At 43.4% G+C, this 20,858-nt stretch overlaps 1 protein-coding gene across 3 annotated transcripts in view; it reads right to left on the bottom strand.

The window, feature by feature from the left end:
* Window positions 1–13,842, bottom strand: part of LOC124719094 (guanine nucleotide-binding protein subunit alpha-11-like) — a 110,665-nt gene extending 96,823 nt beyond the window's left edge. For all 3 annotated transcript variants that reach the window (XM_047244785.1, XM_047244786.1, XM_047244787.1), the window contains exon 1: window positions 13,710–13,842. In XM_047244785.1, the coding sequence (XP_047100741.1) occupies window positions 13,710–13,839 (130 nt within the window). In that variant the 5' untranslated portion in view covers window positions 13,840–13,842. The remainder of the gene's footprint in view (window positions 1–13,709) is intronic.
* Between the last annotated feature and the right edge of the window lie 7,016 nt (window positions 13,843–20,858).

Below are 20,858 nucleotides of genomic sequence, written 5' to 3'. Positions count from 1 at the left end.
ACATGCTGTGATATGCAAATGATTAGCTTTTCAGAGCATTCACACAAGGTTGGCGCCGGTGGCGACGCCTATAACGTGCTGACATGACGAAAGTTCCCTACCGATTTCTCATACACAAACAGCAGTTGACCGGCGTTGCCTGATGAAACGTTGTTGTGATGCCTCGTGTAAGGAGGAGAAATGCGTACCATCACGTTTACGACTTTGATAAAGGTCGGATTGTAGCCTATCCTGATTCCGGTTTATCATATCGCGACGTTGCTGCTCGCGTTGGTCAAGATCCGATGACTCTTAGCAGAATATGGAATCGGTGGCTTCAGGAGGGTAATACGGAACGCCGTGCTGGATCCCAACGGCCTCGTATCACTAGCAGTCGGAATGACAGGCATCATATCCGCATGGCTGTAACGGATCGTGCAGCCACATCTCGATCCCTTAGTCAACAGATGGGGACGTTTGCAAGACAAAAACCATCTGCACGAACAGTTCGACGACGTTTCCAGCAGCATGGACTATCAGCTCGGAGACCCCGGCTGCGGTTACCCTTGACGCTGCATCACAAACAGGAGCGTCTGCGGTGGTGTACTCGACGACGACGAACCTGGGTGCACGGATGGCAAAACGTCATTTTTTCGGATGCATCCAGGTTCTGTTTACAGCATCATGATGGTCGCATCCGTGTCTGGCGACATCGCGGAGAACGCACATTGGAAGCGTGTATTCGTCATCGCCATACTGGCGTATCACCCGGCGTGATGGTATGGGGTGCCATTGGTTACACGTCTCGGTCGCCTCTTGTTCACATTGACGGCACTTTGAACAGTGGACGTTACATTTCAGATGTGTTCCGACCCGTGGCTCTACCCTTCATTCGATCCCTGCGAAACCCTACATTTCAGCAGGATAATGTACGGGCCTTTCTGGATACAGAAAATGCTCGACTGCTGCTCTGGCCAGCACATTCTCCAGATCTCTCACCAATTGAATACGTCTGGTCAATGGTGGCCGAGGAACTGGCTCGTCACAATACGCCAGTCACTACTCTTGATGAACTGTGGTATCGTGTTGAAGCTGCATGGGCAGCTGTACCTGTACACGCCATCCAAGCTCTGTCTGAATGCCCAGGCGTATCAAGGCCGTTATTACGGCCAGAGGTGGTTGTTCTGGGTACTGATTCCTCAGGATCTATGCACCCAAACTGCGTGAAAATGTAATCACATGTCAGTTCTAGTATAATATATTTGTCCAATGAATACCCGTTTATCGTCTGCATTTCTTCTTTTGTAGCAATTTTAATGGCCAGTAGTGTATATTCTGGGGTAGCTCATTAGGTTCTCGATGGAAATTTTTGGCTCAGAAGTGGGCGTTTCGGGCAACAGGTGGTGTAAGTTCGCGAACCTTTTTTTGATCCCTGTTCGTTACTCTGGGTATTCTGACGTTTGCCTCTGATTCTCAACATATATATATATATATATATATATATATATATATATATATATATATATATATATTCTTTACTGTCGTTTCATGTTAACAATAACAGCTTATTCCCAAGAATTAACAATTTTCACTCAGTTAATACAAGGCAGAAATCCAATATGTAGCCGGCCGCGGTGGTCTAGCGGTTCTAGGCGCGCAGTCCGGAACCGCGCGACTGCTACGGTCGCAGGTTCGAATCCTGCCTCGGGCATGGATGTGTGTGATGTCCTTAGGTTAGTTAGGTTAACTAGTTCTAAGTTCTAGGGGACTGATGACCACAGATGTTAAGTCCTACAGTGGTCAGAGCCATATGAATCATCCAATCTGCATTTGGATCGTACTTCCTTGACTTGTGCAGAAAGGCATGCAGCATATTGCTGCATCCATTTTCAGTAAGCTACAACACGAATCCAAAAATCTTAACAGTAATCCGCTCAAGTTCAAATTTAAAATGAAAAGTTTCCTCATGGGCCACTCCTTCCATTCTGTTGAGGAGTTCCTTGAAAATTTAATCTGATTCCTGTGTTATATCGTTGATTGCATCTGCAGAAGCTTAAGGCTTGTCAGTATTGGTTGAAAACAGTCTTGGTTGCAATTTTAGTTTTTTATTTTTCAACTACGCGTTTCACCTTATTTAGGTATCTTCAGATTGATCTTAATTTGGTATTTCTAAGAACGATCCTTTAGACAGTGTAACCAAAGGGCATCGTCGAATACATCAGGCCAACATCGCCTTCGTTAAATTCAGTAAAAACTTTCTAGATGGACGTGAGTGACTTCAAGACCTGCAATGCTTACTACCTGAGCCCCATCTTATTCTATTACTCGCTCCTGTGAACGGGGACGCGTTATGCAGGTCTTGGAGTCACTCACGACCATCTAGAAAATTTTTACTGAGTTTAACGAAGGCGATGTTGGCCTGATGTATTCGAAGATGCCCTTTGGCTCCACTGTCTAAAGGATCGTTCTTAGAAATACCAAATTAAAATCAACCTGAGGATGCCTAAATAAGGTGAAACGCGTAGTTGAAAAATAAAAAAACTAAAATTGCAACCAAGACTGTTTTCAACCAATATTGTTAAGCACTGGATTGCTGTATGCCACAGTTGAATTGGAAAAACTTATGGCTTGTCTTTTTTGGGTTCATAAACATTTTATTTTATGTTATTACTTTTATGTTGTAATTTGATGTACTGACACGTTCCATGACCTTGAGGATTTGCTCCTCAATTTGGTCCTACGGAACTGGACTTGTAAAATGATACTGGATGAAGCAGGGAACTGTTCAAGCTGGTGGAGGTTCTGTAATGGTGTGGGGCATGTGCAGTTGGAGTGATATGGGACTCCTGATACGTCTAGATATTACTCTGACAGGTGACTCGTACGTAGGCATCCTGTCTGATCACCTGCATCCATTGATGTCCGTTGTGCATTCCGACGGACGTGGGCAATTCCAGCAGGACAGCGCTACACCCCATAGATCCAGAATTCCACGAACACTCTTCTGAGTTTAAACACTTCCACTGCCCACCAAACTCCCCAGACGTGATCATTATTGAGCATATCTGGGATGCTTTGCAACGTGCTGTTCAGAAGAGATCTCCACCTCCTCGTACTCTTACAGATTTATGGGCAGTCCTGCAGGATTCATGGTGTCAGTTCCCTCCAGCACTACTTCAGACATAAATCGAGTCGATACCACGTGATATTGCGGCACTTCTGTGTGTCTGCGGGGGTGCTACACGATATTAGGCAGGTGTACCAGTTTCTTTGGCGCTTCAGTGTAGAAGCGCCTGTGTTTATGCGTTGTGAGTCGCTGGTGCCTAATACTGACCTGTTGCAGGTACGACCTGGGATGATGATGTTTGTTTCTCTGGATTGAACGAACAGGTACGATCCGTATTCGAGGACTGGCTGAAAGGGGGGCGCCGTCAGGAATCCAAACCTACAGGAAAGGGAAAGAACCGATATATACTGTTTGGGGTATGTTAATTTAACGTGCCTGGAAGGTATTTGTCCCTTACATATTGTGTTGCTTCAGTTTAAAGTCAAAATATGACGATTATAGCTTCGAGATATCATTTCTTGTCTGTTTTGATAAATCCATGTCCTGGACAGGAGGAAGCGTAGTGGCTAATAATTTAGTTTTGTATGTTCTGTTTATTCCGATGCACGTGGTCTGATATTCTTATTTTGTGTATTTTCTGTGGGGTAATTGTTGATAAAACGGTCGATGGAGCTCCAGTCAGTTTTTTGCGGAAACTGAAGTAAATGTTACTAAGATCATCAAGGGAATCCCTCTTCCTGATTAATGGAATCCCTCCTCCTGATTACATATATGAGAAGAGACATATGTTGCCTTTGGTGTCTTGTGCACATGGTAGCTTACTTGCGTAATAAAGTTGACTTTGACACACGTTACTGAACTCGGTGGAATGTTCCTAACTCGCATTCCTGTCTGGTGTTTCCATTAACGCGGTTCAACTGGTCGATATTAACTAACCAACTGACGAAACTAGTCTTCTTTTCCAATGTTCACTGGGATTTGTTTATACACTGAGAACATTAGTCATAGTGGCTTTTCGAAAAGTCAAAAGATGTCTGATGACATCTTGCAAGATAATCTGGGGCTCATTCGCGAAGAGAACCTTAATGTACTCCTCAAAATAAAAAAAATAAGAAAGGTACTGGCACTTATTTATGTAGTATTTAAAAGATATTACACTGTAACCCGTTCATGGAAAAATGGACCACTGAAGGAAGCCACTCCATTTTATTGAGGCAATGACATGTTTTTATTTTTCAAATATTTCATTAACGGAGAATATTTAGGACTTCTGTGTCCAGTGTGTGAAATACAAAAGATGATGTTCAAGTTACACTGAAAACATTTATTACAATTTGCGAGAATTTTATTGGACATTTTCTGTAGGTGGCCCATCGGTAGTAATGTTCCCCTAAACGTGTACACGCCTGCAGTATAACATGGTGTATTCTTCGGAGCGTACTACAAAAGCTCTGGCGTTTAATTTTAATTTAGGATCAGCAAGAGGCAGGGATTTTTTTTTTTTTTTTTGCATAAATGGAGGTTGGGGGGGGGGGTGTTTTTCTGGAAAATAGAGACAGACGAGGGGCATGACATATTTATGTTGTGCGCCTAAGCAAATCTCTATTTGCAACGCGAATGTTGTTAGTTACAGGCGACCTCATTGCGTTATGTCATATGGGATTATGTTGTGGGTAGCTCATCAAGCCAAGCTAAGGTTTTCCTGGACCAAAAACGTGTAATAAAGAGTATTAAGGATTAAACACACTTGTTTCATAATTTGCAGTATGCCATTTCAATGTAAGGGGCATTGAAAATTTGTCACAAATACATCGTCATTATCATTAAATGTCACTTAATAACGCAACAACGATACAAGACTTCAAGGTTGTTAAGAGGTCCATGAGTAAGTAATTTATTGCTAGCTCACTCGAGCAGATGTAACTTCGATGGACTGCTCACGCGCTCCCTGCAATCATCCCAGGTCGTATCTGCAAAAGGCAAGTTTTAAATACCAGCGACTCACAACGCATAAACACAGGCGCTTCTACATAGAAGAGCCAAAGAAACTGGTACACGTGTCTGATATCGTGTAGCACTCCCGCAGCACGCAGAAGTGCCGCAATATGACGTGGTATGGACTAGAATACTGCTGGAGGCAGGTGACACCATGAATCCTGCAGAACTGTCCATAAATCTGTAAGAATGCGACGAGATGGAGATCTCTTCTGAACAGGACGTTGCAAGGCATCCCAGATATGCTCAATAATGTTCATGTCTGGCGAGTTTGGTGGCCAGGGGAAGTGTTTAAACTCAGAAGAGTGTTCTGGAGCCACTCTGTAGCAATTATGGACGTGTGGGCTGTCGCATTCTCCTGCTGGAATTGCCCAAATTCCTCGGAATGCACACTAGACATGAATGGATGCAGGTGATCGGACAGGATGCTTACGTACGTGTCACCTGTCAGACTCGTATCTAGACCGTATCATGGGTTCCATATTACTCCAACTGCACACGTCCCACACCATTGTAGGGCCTTCACCGGCTTGAACAGTCTCCTGCAGACATGCAGGGTCCATGGATTCATGAGGTCGTCTTCATGCCGGTACAAATGGTTCAAATGGCTCTGAGCACTATGGGACTTAACATCTATGATCATCAGTCCCCTAGAACTTAGAACTACTTAAACCTAGCTAACCTAAGGACATCACACAACACCCAGTCATCACGAGGCATAGAAAATCCCTGACCCCGCCGGGAAGCGAACCCGGGACCCCGTGCTCGGGAAGCGAGAACGCTACCGCGAGACCACGAGCTGCGGACATGCCGGTATACGTCCATACGCTCGATACAATTTGAAACGAGACTCGTCCGACCAGGCAGCATGTTGCCAGTCATCAACAGTCCAATGTCGGTGTTGATTGGTCCAGGTGAGGCATAAAGCTTTGTGCCGTGCAGCCATCAAGGGGCTTCGGCTCCGAAAGCCCATATCGATGATGTTTTGTTGGATGATTCGCACGCTGACACTTGTTGCTGGCCCACTATTGAAATGTACAGCAATTTGGGGAAGGGTTGCACTTCTGTCACGTTGAGCGATTCTCCTCAGTCGTCGTTGGTCCCGTCCTTGCAGGATCTTTTTCCGGGCGCACCAATATCGGAGTTTTGATGTTTTACCGGATAACTGATATTTACGATACACTCGTGAAACGGTCGTACACGAAAATCCCCACCTCGTCAGTACTTGGGAGATGTTGTGTCCCATCGCTTGCGTGCCGACTGTAACCACAGGCTCAAAATCACTCACATTTTGATAACCTACCCCTGTACCAGCAGTAACCGATCTAACAACTGTGCCAGACACTTGTCGTATATAGGTGTGGCCGTCTGCAGCGCCGTATTCTGCCGTCTACATATCTGTGTATTTGAATCTTTCTTTCTTTTCTTTCTTTTGCTTGTGCCTTTTTCCCGCAATGACGCAGGGTCGGCATGGGTAATCGGATTTGGCAAAGTTAATTGAAGGGGTGTCCAGATGCCCTTCCTGCCTCCACCCCGTACCCACCGGGACGGAATTAGTGTACCCCAACTGTCTGTGTCTAGTGTAATTCATGGAAAAGTGCGAATGTGTTCAGATGTCTGCGAGCCATGTAACTGAGCCTGGTATTCACCTAGTGGCATGTGGAAAACCGCCTAAAAACCACATCCAGGCTGGCCGGCACACTGGCCTCCGTCGTTAAGCCGCCGGGCGGATTCGATCCAGGGCCGGCGCGCTTACCCGAGTACAGGAAACAGCGCATTAGCGCCCTCGGCTAACCTGGCGGGTATATCTCTGCATTTGACTACACATGCCTACACAAGTTTCTTTGGCGCTTCAGTGACAATTGCTCCATTTCCACATTACGGCAACGACAGCACTGTTTTCCCCGTCCCCCTTACACGTTTTACCCACATTGCTAGTGCTGATACCTACCGCCTGTGAGTGGTTATTTCACGTTGACGTCACACATAGGTGGTGGTAACATTAATGCGACCGGAGTGTGTGTAAAAAATACAAGATCCGATTGCTGTGTGTCAGTTAGCGCGCGCTCTAACATGTTTAAGCGAGTAACTATTGTATTGTTGCTGTTCATTTTTGTATTCTATTGAGTTTATTCGTTCTGTTTGCATTAGTAATGCCGAATTGTGCTGTGTCTGTGTGTGAAATTAGAAGGCTAAAGGTACTAATGTTATCTGTAGTAAGTTTCCGAAAGATCCTGAAACGTGTGCTAGTGGATTTAACTTTGTAGATGAAGAGATAAATTGACATTAAAAATGCTACCATACTTTTCTTTTTTTAAAAAAAAGACGATTATTTACGGGATCTCCTAGCCGAGTTAATCAAACTTCAACCAAATAAGACGTTAAAGGCAACTGCAGTTTCTAAAATTGCACCTTAATAGTGATGGACGAACCGAAAATTGAGAACTGCAAATTTCGCTTTTTCAAATTTTCTCCTTATATGTACATATTATGCACTGTTAATTTGTTAAATTGTTAATGTTGCCATAACTTTCTCTTTTATTGGTTCATAGAAATGACAGACCAATAATAAGCACCACATAAAATTTGTGGCGTTCTTTTTCTTAAATTATTTCGAATGGAATATCCGTTTTTATTCAAATATATCTTTGCTTTTTAATGGAAATTTGAAAATAATTGATTTTGCACTGACAAAACCAAGAACATTCTTTCAAAAAATTCATATGATAAATTTAGATAGTATGCAAAATATAATATTTACCAAGAAAATTTACATAACAATAGTTACAATTTCAATAATGAATTAATCTATTGGTCGTTATTTATTGTCTGATCTGTTCACAAATATCGTACTGCGATGTATTGATATGTAAGCTGTCTCCTTTCATCAGAAACATTATCATTCAAAGATGATACCAAACATGTTTTTAAAAAGTAAAGTTTATTTAAAAACCAAAAATTATAGCGCTACTGACTGATACATGGGTTTTACCCAGTTACTAGTGAAAAACTCGCGAGATGCGAGGAGCACTCGCGCATTGAAGCGCAAACTTAATTCTGTATGTAGACAATTAGTACATTCCAGGAATCAAGTATCTCGATGATTTTTGCCTGTTATCGACATTGATATAGGCAAGATATCCATTCTAGGGAATCCTAGACGCCGGCCGCTGTGGCCGAGCGGTTCTAGGCGATTCAGTCCGGAACCGCGCAGGTTCGAATTCTGCCTCGGGCATGGATGTGTGTGATGTCCTTAGGTTAGTTAAGTTTAAATAGTTCTAAGTCTAGGGAACTGATGACCGCAGATGTTAAGTCCCATAGTGCTTAGAGCCATTTGAACCATTTGAATCCTAGACTTTCAGGAATGTTTTAATTTAAAGGCTGAAGTCAGATAACAAATGACAAAAGAATGTATTTTTCGTGGGATATAATTACAAATGAACCATTTTCGATTATTTTCCTTTACTGGTACTGTGGAACCTTCCTTCTTGCCAAATTTCATGATTCGGCGTCAAGGGGAAGTACGCTGTAGGTTTTAATGAGTCAATTTGTATCAAAATATGTGACTTAAATTACAGTACCTTTTGATTTCAGCGACTTAGAAGCTTCACTTTTTTACATTGCCACAGACCTTAAGAAGGGATCTTAAGAGATGGACAGACAGGGATATAGTCTGCTAACAAATGACAAAACAATTTTCTTTCGTGCGTTTAGTTACAAATTAACCATTTTCGGATTTATACTTCAGTTTTACCGTGAGGCCTTGCTTCCTGCCAAATATCATGATTCTAGGTACGTAGGTTTGGATGACTGATTTTGCGGCAATCAAAATATGTGACATAAAAGGTCGTATCTTTTGATTGCATTGACTTAGAATCTAATGTTTATTATACCCACCGAAGGATCATTGACCTTTAGTATGTGCCACAAATTTCAACACGATACGTCAGCGCGTTCCTGAGAAAAAGGGATTTGAAAAGTCGGACCGATACACAGATGGACAACAAAGTGATCCGTATTTAAAATAAAAATATTTGTTATGATAGAGACCAAACAAATACCGAAAAATACCGATTCTTCAGAACTAAAATACCGGAGTCTTATTCCATTCCATGGTGGGCTGAATGGTACAGCAACCGGTTCCCATAATTCTGTTAAGAGACAGTCTCGGTTTCTGAGTTATTTTTAATACAGTTAACGCGTTTCTCCATGTTTAGGATTACTGAAATTTTGTGAAAGAAAAGGAAAACCAAGGATGTAACTATATAAAATTACATGTTAACGTATATTATTGTAAACTGGCGATAAAACTTTAAAAACTATTTTCAAAAATTTTTAAAAAACAAATTAGCACTCACGAAAGGATATCCGTGCATTGCTTATCACCGACTGGTGGGGATGTTAGTGAAAACGATGGTAACAAACCATCTAAAGGAAGAAGCGTCGAACAAGACACACAGGGACAGAACCAAGTGTGTAAACTAGGAAGGATAATAACGGGGATAAATGTATGAGTTGTCTTCCTTTTGATGGTTCTTTACCATCGTTTTCACAAACCGCCCTAGCAGCCAGTGTTATGTAAAACTTTGACAGCTTTCGTAGTGTTAATTCACTTTTTAAAGTTTTTTAAATAATTTTTAAAAGTTTAGGGCAGCTAAGAACCATGCCCCTTTTCTTGCAATTCTGTGTAATTACATCCTTGTTTCTCTCTTACATAGCACGAGGAAGCATTAACGAGACGAAACGCGTTATTTGTATTAAAAATAACTTTGCAACCGATACTGTCTTTTTGTACAATACCGGTATCGGATTTCACCGGGAGGTTTCTCCCATTCTTACAAGGAGAGGTCCCCAGCGGTGCGGTCAACGTTTTCAAGCCATCTATAGAGTGATGTAGATTAAGATCCCAGGTATAACACACCGCAGCCATTCACCCTTGTGGGCCCTCGCTTGCGAGTAATTGACGAAAACTAACATGTATCGCAATTTTGTGTGACACTCAATAGCGTTAAAAATTACGTTATGCAGTATGGTTCTGTGGTGTAATGGATAGGAAATCAGTTTGGCATGTAGGATGTGGTGGATTCGAATCGCGTCAAGTGTAGTATTTTTTTTTAAATTTTAAATCTTTATCAAAATGAGTTTGATCATCATTTTTTTATCAACTAATTGCTTCAAATGTAATTTTTAATTCAGTTCCTTTGTCACGTAATTTTAATCACAGCGTCAACTTCTTCATTTGGTCTCGTTTTTCTTCCTATGATTTTTTTTAAATCTTTATCAAAATGAGTTTGATCATCATTTTTTTATCAACTAATTGCTTCAAATGTAATTTTTAATTCAGTTCCTTTGTCACGTAATTTTAATCACAGCGTCAACTTCTTCATTTGGTCTCGTTTTTCTTCCTATGATTTTTTTTCTCTACTTGAAATCTATGTTCATGTTTTTAATTAATTTCATGTAATGAGTATAGATTTAAGTGTCAGGAAGTCGTTTCTGAAAGTATTTGTATGGAGTGTAGCCATGTATGGAAGTGAAACATGGACGATAACCAGTTTGGACAAGAAGAGAATAGAAGCTTTCGAAATGTGGTGCTACAGAAGAATGCTGAAGATAAGGTGGGTATATCACGTAACTAATGAGCAGGTATTGAACAGGATTGGGGAGAAGAGAAGTTTGTGGCACAACTTGACTAGAAGAAGGGATCGGTTGGTAGGACATGTTCTGAGGCATCAAGGGATCACAAATTTAGCATTGGAGGGCAGTGTGGAGGGTAAAAATCGTAGAGGGAGACCAAGAGATCAGTACACTAAGCAGATTCAGAAGGATGTAGGTTGCAGTAGGTACTGGGAGATGAAGAAGCTTGCACAGGATAGAGTAGCATGGAGAGCTGCATCAAACCAGTCTCAGGACTGAAGACCACAACAACAACAACAACAATGATTCCGATTTAATTTCTTTTGTTTTGCACCATGTTTTTTCGTCCACATTATTGCGTTAATTATAAAAACATGGTGCAAAACAAAAGAAATTAAATCGGAATATATATATATATATATATATATATATATATATATATATATAATCCTCATTTTGCTTGCATTACGCTTTACTTATAAACCTTTCACTTACATTTATATGACGACTACCATGCAAGAAAAAGGCACATCTGGTAACAAAAATACGTTTTTCACGCCACTGCACAGATATAAATACATTATTTCGTCTTTCGTTTTTTAACTGATAGATTGGAATTTTCAAACAATTGAATATTATAATATATGATGCTGAGGGAATTAGATTAGGAAATGAGACACTTAAAGTAGTAAAGGAGTTCTGCTATTTGGGGAGCAAAATAACTGATGTGGTTGAAGTAGAGAGGATATAAAATGTAAACTGGCAATGGCAAGGAAAGCGTTTCTGAAGAAGAGAAATTAGTTAACATCGAGTATAGATTTAAGTGTCAGGAAGTCGTTTCTGAAAGTATTTGTATGGAGTGTAGCCATGTATGGAAGTTAAACATGGACGATAAATAGTTTGGATAAGAAGAGAATAGAAGCTTTCGAAATGTGGTGCTGCAGAAGAATGCTGAAGATTAGATGGGTAGATCACATAACTAATGAGGAAGTATTGAATAGGATTGGGGAGAAGAGAAGTTTGTGGCACAACTTGACCAGAAGAAGGGATCGGTTGGTAGGACATGTTTTGAGGCATCAAGGGATCACAAATTTAGCATTGGAGGGCAGCGTGGAGGGTAAAAATCGTAGAGGGAGACCAAGAAATGAATACACTAAGCAGTTTCAGAAGGATGTAGGTTGCAGTAGGTACTGGGAGATGAAGAAGCTTGCACAGGATAGAGTAGCATGGAGAGCTGCATCAAGCCAGTCTCTGGACTGAAGACAACAATAACTCGTGCTTGTGACTTCAGTGTTTTTTGCATGCTAAAAATCGCCAACTGTGTTTTAAATTTATGTGGACTTTTTTAAAGTGTTCCACAATGAACGCCTCCATGTACATGTATGTTTTAAGCCCCACTGTGTCCCCTCATTATGTTTTTATGTCCCCTCTTATCGCGCCGGCTGTTATGGCCGAGCGGTTCTAGGCGCTTCAGTCTGGAACCGTGCGACCGCTACGGTCGCAGGTTGGAATCCTGCCTCGGGCATGGGTGTGTGTGATGTCCTTAGGTTAGTTAGGTTTAAGTAGTTCTAAGTTCTAGGTGACTGATGGCCTTAGATGTTAAGTTCCATAGTGCTCAGAGCCATTTCCACCATTTTTTGAATCACAACAACAACAACGACAATATATAAATATAATTTCGTTTATAGTCAAAAAAATTCCGATTTTGATATAAATGGAAAAGTTCGTACAGTGATTAAAATAATGTGGCAAATGAATAGAAACAAAAAAATACATTTAAAACCAATTAACTGAATAAAAATGATGATTAAAGTAACTTCGATAAAGATTTAAAAATAACAAAAAATGTGCACCTCACGAGATTCACACCCACAATCTTCCGCACGTGAAGCTGTTAAGCTATTATCATGCCTATTATACCACGCAACCAGACTATATACTGCAACTTTTAACGCTGTCAAGTATATAAAAAAAATTCTGAGTTTTTTCCACAAGTTGGCACCCTAGGGCGAATGGCTGCAGTATGTGATACCTGAGATCTTAACCTAGATTACCGTACAGATAATTTTAAAAGTCGATCTCGCCTCTGGGGACTTGTCCTCGTTAGTTTGCGGTGCGCCAGGCTACGGTCACGTGAAACGGGGTGTACCGCGTGTAATGGTACTTGAATTACGTAACCATTGCGGCACCTCACCTCAACCTCTCGATACCAGCAATATTCTACTGTGTTTCTGTAAAATAGTTAACGTATTTCTGGACAACATACAGATCTGATTTCATTAATGTACAGGTACTTCGATACATCGATATGTATATATTGCAATGATATTATTCTTATGTGCATTCTTTCTTTTGTCACTATGATCATTGACGTACTTGTAACTGATTTTTGGGCGCGTAAGCGGTTATTAGAGGGTCAAGCTTTCGTCGTCATGTTAAAAAGACGCAAATTGTAGTCAGTTTATGAAATGTGAACTTTAACAGTGAGGAAGATATTTTCAAGTATGTTTCATATAGTAAAGTGATGTTTTGGAAAGAGTTACGTGATATTGCAACAAAAGTAATAAAAAAGTAGTGTAACTTAAATTCGGAGTGCTGATTACTATTTTACATCACCATTGTCTTAACTTGCAAAAGTTTAATCTTCAGGACTGGTTTATGAAACACATTTCTAAAACTTTTGAATATCGCAGAATAACACGTAGGCCTCTTTGCATCCGAGGTTGGAATCATCACCGCCTAGATTTTTGACGATTGAGCCATGAGTTCACAACGAGACCAGCGTGGGAAACACGAAAAGATGAGTGCCTAGTTTATCCATTATTACATGAAATGACTTTATTAACTGTGCTCTAATGACACCTGCCACATAATAACTTTGTTGTTGCCCCAAAAAGGCAGTATTTAGCAGCGTGAGCAGCACTACAACCATAATTAATATTGGACCTTTGTTGTGGTAGGGTTGTTAGACACGGCAGCTTCCAGTTGGACCCGAGCCATTCGCAACTGTGGATGAAAGCAGAGGCCCTACCTAGCAGGATGGTCTTGACGTCCTGCGACTTGAGCCGCAGGTAGGCTCGCCGGCTCTTCTCGAGCATGCGCTCCACCTCCCGGCGCTCCAGGTAGATCCGCAGCGGGCTGCAGCAGGCGGGATCTTCCATGTCGGCGCCTCCGGCGAGCACTGCTGGCCCGTCTCCTCTATCCTGGCGCCTCCTGCCCTGTCCTGGTCGAGCGACAAACCGCTTCCTGCAGCAGCCTACACTCCCCACTACATCCTCCACATTAACGTCAAGCTTCCTAAAGCGATTTTCGCTCTCGCGCTTACACGTCGAGCCAATATCGGAGCAGTGGTGTAGAAGTACTAAACTTTTCGACGTACGCAGGGTAATTCGCGATGATATGCAAATACACCACTGGCCATTAAAAAATGGTTCAAATGGCTCTGAGTACTATGGGACTCAACATCTGTGGTCATAAGTCCCCTAGAACTTAGAACTACTTAAACCTAACTCATCTAAGGACATCACACACGTCCATGCCCGAGGCAGGATTCGAACCTGCGACCGTAGCAGTCGCGCGGATCCTGACTGAGCGCCTAGAACCGCTAGACCACCGCGGCCGGCTGGCCATTAAAATTGCTACACCAAGAAGAAATGCAGATGATAAACGGGTATTCATTGGACAAATATATTATACTAGAACTGACATGTCATTACATTTTCACGCAATTTGGGTGCATAGATCCTGAGAAATCAGTACCCAGAACACCTCTGGCCCTAATAACAGCCTCGGTACGCCTGGACATTGAATCAAACAGAGCTTGGATGGCGTGTACAGGTACAGCTGCCCATGCAGCTTCAACACGATACCACAGTTCATCAAGAGCAGTGACTGGCGTATTGTGACGAGCCAGTTGCTCGGCCACCATTGACCAGACGTTTTCAGTTGGTGAGAGATCTGGAGAATGTCCTGGCCAGGGCAGCAGTCGAACATTTTCTGCATCCAGAAAGCCACGTACAGGACCTGCAACATGCTGTCGTGCATTATCCTGCTGAAATGTAGGGTTTCGCAGGGATCGAATGAAGCGTAGAGCCACGGGTCGTAACACATCTCAAATGTTACGTCCACTGTTCAAAGTGCCGTCAATGCGAACGAGAGGTGACCGAGACGTGTAACCAAAGGCACCCCATACCATCACGCGAGGTGATACGACAGTATGGCGATGACGAATACACACTTCAAATGTGCGTTCACCGCGATGTCGTCAAACACGGATGCGACCATCGTGATGCTGTAAACAGAAACTGGATTCATCCGAAAAAATGACGTTTTGCCATTCTTGCACCCAGGTTCGTCGTTGCGTACACCATCGGAGGCGCTCCTGTCTGTGATACAGCGTCAAGGGTAACCGCAGCCATGGTCCCCGAGCTGATAGTCCGTGCTGCTGCAAACGGCGTCGAACTGTTCGTGCAGACGGTTGTTGTCTTGCAAACGTCCCCATCTGTTGACTCGGGGATTGAGATGTGGCTGCAGGATCCGTTACAGCCGTGCGGATAAGACGCCTGTTATCTCGACTGCTAGTGATACAAGGCCGTTGGGATTCAACACGGCGTTCCGTATTACCCTCCTGAACCCACCGATTCCATATTATGCTAACAGTCATTGGACCTCGACCGACGCGAGTAGCAATGTCGCGATACGATAAACCGCAATCGCGATAGGCTATAATCCGACCTTTATCAAAGTTGCAAACGTGATGGTACGCATTTCTCCTCCTTACACGAGGCATCACAACAACGTTTCACCAGGCAACGCCGGTCAACTGCTGTTTGTGTATGAGAAATCAGTTGGAAACTTTCCTCATCTGAGCACGTTGTAGGTTTCGCCATCGGCGCCAACCTTGTGTGAATGCTCTGAAAAGCTAATCATTTGCATATCACAGGATCTTCTTTCTGTCGGTTAAATTTCGCGTCTGTAGCACGTCATCTTCGTGGTGTAGCAATTTTAATCGCCAGTAGTGTATTTTAATACGTTATTCTACAAGTAAAACTAAAGGAAAAAAGTTGATATAAACATAGGCCCGCAAACGTTTAGTTACGGAGTTACGCCTGATAAAACATTTTGCGCGCAATTTAGCAACTTCGCTAATATGAAGCCATCGCAAAACTGCACAAAGTTAAACTAACGCACTATTTCCGTTTATTTTGTTGTTATTCGTCTGGTTAATCGAATAAAACATATCCCAGACATGTATCTGCTATAGTTTACCAGTACATCCAGAGAAGCAAACGTTATTATCCGAGTAAATTTGTTTACTTTCCATTAAGAATGCAGAAAGGTTTATGTGATTGTTGGCAACCGTTAGTGAGTTGTTTCAGTCATTTCCTAAAATACATTGAACTCGGTGGAGACATTTTTTAGCATTTATTGTGAATGTATTGTGAAATAGTGTGTACACTGTACAACTTCCTTAACACTGAGTTTCTACATCTACGTCTACATGGTTACTGTGCAATTCACACTTAAGTGTCTGGCAGAGGGTTCATCGAACCATTTTCGCCTGCCGGAGTGGCCGAACGGTTCTAGGCGCTACAGTCTGGAACTGCGCGACCGCTACGGTTGCAGGTTCGAATTCTGCCTCGGGCATGGGTGTGTGTGATGTCCTTAGGTTAGTTAGGTTTAAGTAGTTCTAAGTTCTAGGGGACTGATGACCTCAGTAGTTAAGTCCCATAGCGCTCACAGCCATTTGAACCATTTTTTAACCATTTTCATACAACTTCTTTACCATTCCACACTCGAATGGCGCGTGGGAAAAAGGAACACCTACATCCTTCCGTTCGAACTTTGATTTGTCTTATTTTACTTTGATGATCGTCTCTCCTTACGTAGGTGGGTGTCAACAAAATATTTTCGCATTCGGATTGAAATTTCGTAAATAGGTTCCGCCGCAAAGAAAACCGCCTTTGTTTCAATGACCGCCACCCCAACTCGCGAAAAATATCAGTCACACTCTCACCCGTATTACGCGATAACACGAAACGAGCTGCCCTTCTTTGCCCTTTTTGATGTCCTCCGTCGATGCTACCTGCTAAGGATCCCACACCGCGCAGCAATGTTACAGCAGAGGACGGACAAGTGTAACGTAGGCTGTCTCTTTAGTGGGTTTGTCGCATCTTCCTTGTGTTCTGCCATCAAACCGCAGTCTTTGTTCCGCCTTGCCCACAATATTATCTGTGTAGTGTTCCCAATTTAAGTTGCTCGTAATTGTAATTCCTAGGTATTTAGTCGAATTGACAGCCCTGCGATTTATCGTTTACCCAAAATGTATCGGATTTCTTTTAGTACCCATGTGGACGACCTCAAACGTTTCTTTGTTTAGTGCCAATTCTCATTTCTCGCAGTATACAGTAATTCTCTCTAGTTTTGTTTTTTACAGTTTAACATGAATTCACGTGAGCTATGGTATTAATAAAAGCAGATTATCTGACACATTCATACAGTTTCAGCTAACATTATTACCATCATATTTCCAAAATTAAATTCCCTACTTCTTCTGCTGAAAACTTCGTGCAATTTAAGAAACAAATTGGGCCTTGTAGTTTATAAAATTTTACGAAATTACGTCTTTGCTTCTCTGGATGTTCTGGAAAACTACTGCAGATACACGCCTGGGACACGTTTTATTAGATTCGCCAGGTCAGTAGCAACAAAATGAATGGTAATCGTGCTTTACGTTAACCTCGTACAGTTTTTGCTCTTCCTCTTGAAGTAGCTCCACAAGAAAAAAATCAGGGACGGATAAATCTGGCGATTTAGGGAGCCAGGGAATGTTCTCGCACGTATGCCATTGATTGCCGTGCAACATGTGATGTCGTTCCGTCCTGTTGAAACGAGACTTCTTGAAAGTTTGGAAAGTTGTTCAGTGCAGGTGTAACGAAACTTCGTAACATCTCCACGTAACGATCGGCATTGACAGTTATTGTGTTCCCCTGTTCATTTGCGGTCCTATTATCAAATTGTTCAAATGGCTCTGAGCACTATGGAACTTAACATCGCAGGTCATCAGTCCCCTAGAACTGCTTAAAGCCCGGTCCACACGCAACGATCTGTCTGCGCAGACATCGGCGCAGATGTCTGTACATGCAAAAGATCGCTGCAAATGTGATGTGTTCACACGACACAAACCCCAGTCTACTACTCGCCCGCCATCTGTCGGTGTAGAAAAGAAATATCAGTGGCAAGCGACTACGCTCCCCGTAAACGTCAAACACTTAATTCAGTTATTTTCAAATATAGAAATGGAGGAAGTTCTGTTGTGGTCTGTGTTCGCAACTTGTGTTGCAAAAAACATTCAGACCAACCGCAGGAAACAGAGAAAGCGGGCAAAATGGTGTAGACAGTGGCTGCTAAAGCGAAAGCAATTTCCTCACGTAAATTTACTGAGAGAGTTGCAGGACGAACCTAACGTCTGGCGAAATTATTTGCGGATGGATGTCGAAACTTATAATTATCTCTTAAAGCTTGTAACCCTTCATATTATGAGAAAAAATACTTGTATGAGAAGGGCAATTTCTCCTCATTAACGGCTGGCGGTAACATTGACACTCCAATTTCATCTTCAGTTGTACTCCTGCTTGGTCTTGGCGTTTCTTGATCACTAACAAGGGAACCTCCCCATCGCACCCCCCTCAGATTTAGTTATAAGTTGGCAAAGTGGATAGGCCTTGAAAAACTGAACACAGATCAATCGAGAAAATAGGAAGAAGTTATGTGGAACTATGAAAAAATAAGCAAAATATACACTCCTGGAAATGGAAAAAAGAACACATTGACACCGGTATGTCAGACCCACCATACTTGCTCCGGACACTGCGAGAGGGCTGTACAAGCAATGATCACACGCACGGCACAGCGGACACACCAGGAACCGCGGTGTTGGCCTTCGAATGGCGCTGGCTGCGCAGCATTTGTGCACCGCCGCTGTCAGTGTCAGCCAGTTTGCCGTGGCATACGGAGCTCCATCGCAGTCTTTAACACTGGTAGCATGCCGCTACAGCGTGAACGTAAACCGTATGTGCAGTTGACGGACTTTGAGCGAGGGCGTATAGTGGGCATGCGGGAGGCCGGGTGGACGTACCGCCGAATTGCTCAACACGTGGGGCGTGAGGTCTCCACAGTACATCGATGTTGTCGCCAGTGGTCGGCGGAAGGTGCACGTGCCCGTCGACCTGGGACCGGACCGCAGCGACGCACGGATGCACGCCAAGACCGTAGGATCCTACGCAGTGCCGTAGGGGACCGCACCGCCACTTCCCAGCAAATTAGGGACACTGTTGCTCCTGGGGTATCGGCGAGGACCATTCGCAACCGTCTCCATGAAGCTGGGCTACGGTCCCGCACACCGTTAGGCCGTCTTCCGCTCACGCCCCAACATCGTGCAGCCCGCCTCCAGTGGTGTCGCGACAGGCGTGAATGGAGGGACGAATGGAGACGTGTCGTCTTCAGCGATGAGAGTCGCTTCTGCCTTGGTGCCAATGATGGTCGTATGCGTGTTTGGCGCCGTGCAGGTGAGCGCCACTATCAGGACTGCATACGACCGAGGCACACAGGGCCAACACCCGGCATCATGGTGTGGGGAGCGATCTCCTACACTGGCCGTACACCACTGGTGATCGTCGAGGGGACACTGAATAGTGCACGGTACATCCAAACCGTCATCGAACCCATCGTTCTACCATTCCTAGACCGGCAAGGGAACTTGCTGTTCCAACAGGACAATGCACGTCCGCATGTATCCCGTGCGACCCATCGTGCTCTAGAAGGTGTAAGTCAACTACCCTGGCCAGCAAGATCTCCAGATCTGTCCCCCATTGAGCATGTTTGGGACTGGATGAAGCGTCGTCTCACGCGGTCTGCACGTCCAGCACGAACGCTGGTCCCACTGAGGCGCCAGGTGGAAATGGCATGGCAAGCCGTTCCACAGGACTACATCCAGCATCTCTACGATCGTCTCCATGGGAGAATAGCAGCCTGCATTGCTGCGAAAGGTGGATATACACTGTACTAGTGCCGACATTGTGCATGCTCTGTTGCCGGTGCATATGTGCCTGTGGTTCTGTCAGTGTGATCATGTGATGTATCTGACCCCAGGAATGGTCAATAAAGTTTCCCCTTCCTGGGACAATGAATTCACGGTGTTCTTATTTCAATTTCCAGGAGTGTACAAACTGAGTAGCCCATGTGCAGCATAGGCAACATCAAGGATAACATGAGCTCATTAGCGCCGTGGTCCCGTGGTTAGCGTGAGCAGCTACGGAGCTAGAGGTCAGTGGTTCAAGTCTTCCCTCGGATGAAGAGTTTAATTTTTTATTTTCAAACGATTATTATCTGTCCGTCCGTCCGCTATATTTGCTGGATTCATATTGCCCACGGAATACATCTCAAGCGAACAGTCAACTGCCAGCCACGGAGCTTCGTTAGGAGGAATACTCTCTCTTCCGTGCGTTGTAGTCGACTGACTTCGTGTGTTTCGAAGTTTGTTTAGGTGTAGCGTCCCCATACTACGGCGCAGTTACTTCGCATCGGACGGACAGATAATAATTATCTGAAAATAAAAATTTTCACTCGAGGGAGACTTGAACCAAAGACCTCTCACTCCGCAGCTGCTCACGCTAACCACGTGACCACGGCACTCGTGATATCACGTTCTCCTTGATGTTGCCTATGTTGTGCATGAACTACTCAGTTCGTATATTTTGCTTATTTTTTTCATAGTTGCACACAACTTCTTCCTGTGTTCAATTTTTCAAGGCCTATCAACTGTGCCAACTTATAAGTACATGTGAGGGGGGGTGCGATGGGGAGGTTCCCCTGTAAGAAAGCCAAGCAGATCAAAATGCCATAACGTTGGCTGGTATACTTGATCTACTCCTACACCAGATCTAGATTTCTGAACTTCGGATAACTCAATTATAGCATTGTATGCTGCAGTCTTTTTGTCTCGGTCACTATATTCCTTACTTTTAATCTTCCACAAACGTGGGTGGTTTCTACATATTTCAATGAATTCACTTACAAACTCTCGAGAACACTGAGGAGTATCGACCAGTTTAATGCCCTGTGCACACAAACACTAGACTGAGCAAACAGCTGTTTCGCGCCAGATTTGCGGCGATCTCCT

Source organism: Schistocerca piceifrons, chromosome 10 (genome assembly GCF_021461385.2).
Source record: "Schistocerca piceifrons isolate TAMUIC-IGC-003096 chromosome 10, iqSchPice1.1, whole genome shotgun sequence".
Taxonomy (NCBI): Eukaryota; Metazoa; Arthropoda; class Insecta; order Orthoptera; family Acrididae; genus Schistocerca; species Schistocerca piceifrons.
Note: the sequence above shows the minus strand (reverse complement) of the source record. Positions and strands in the feature narration are given on the sequence as shown.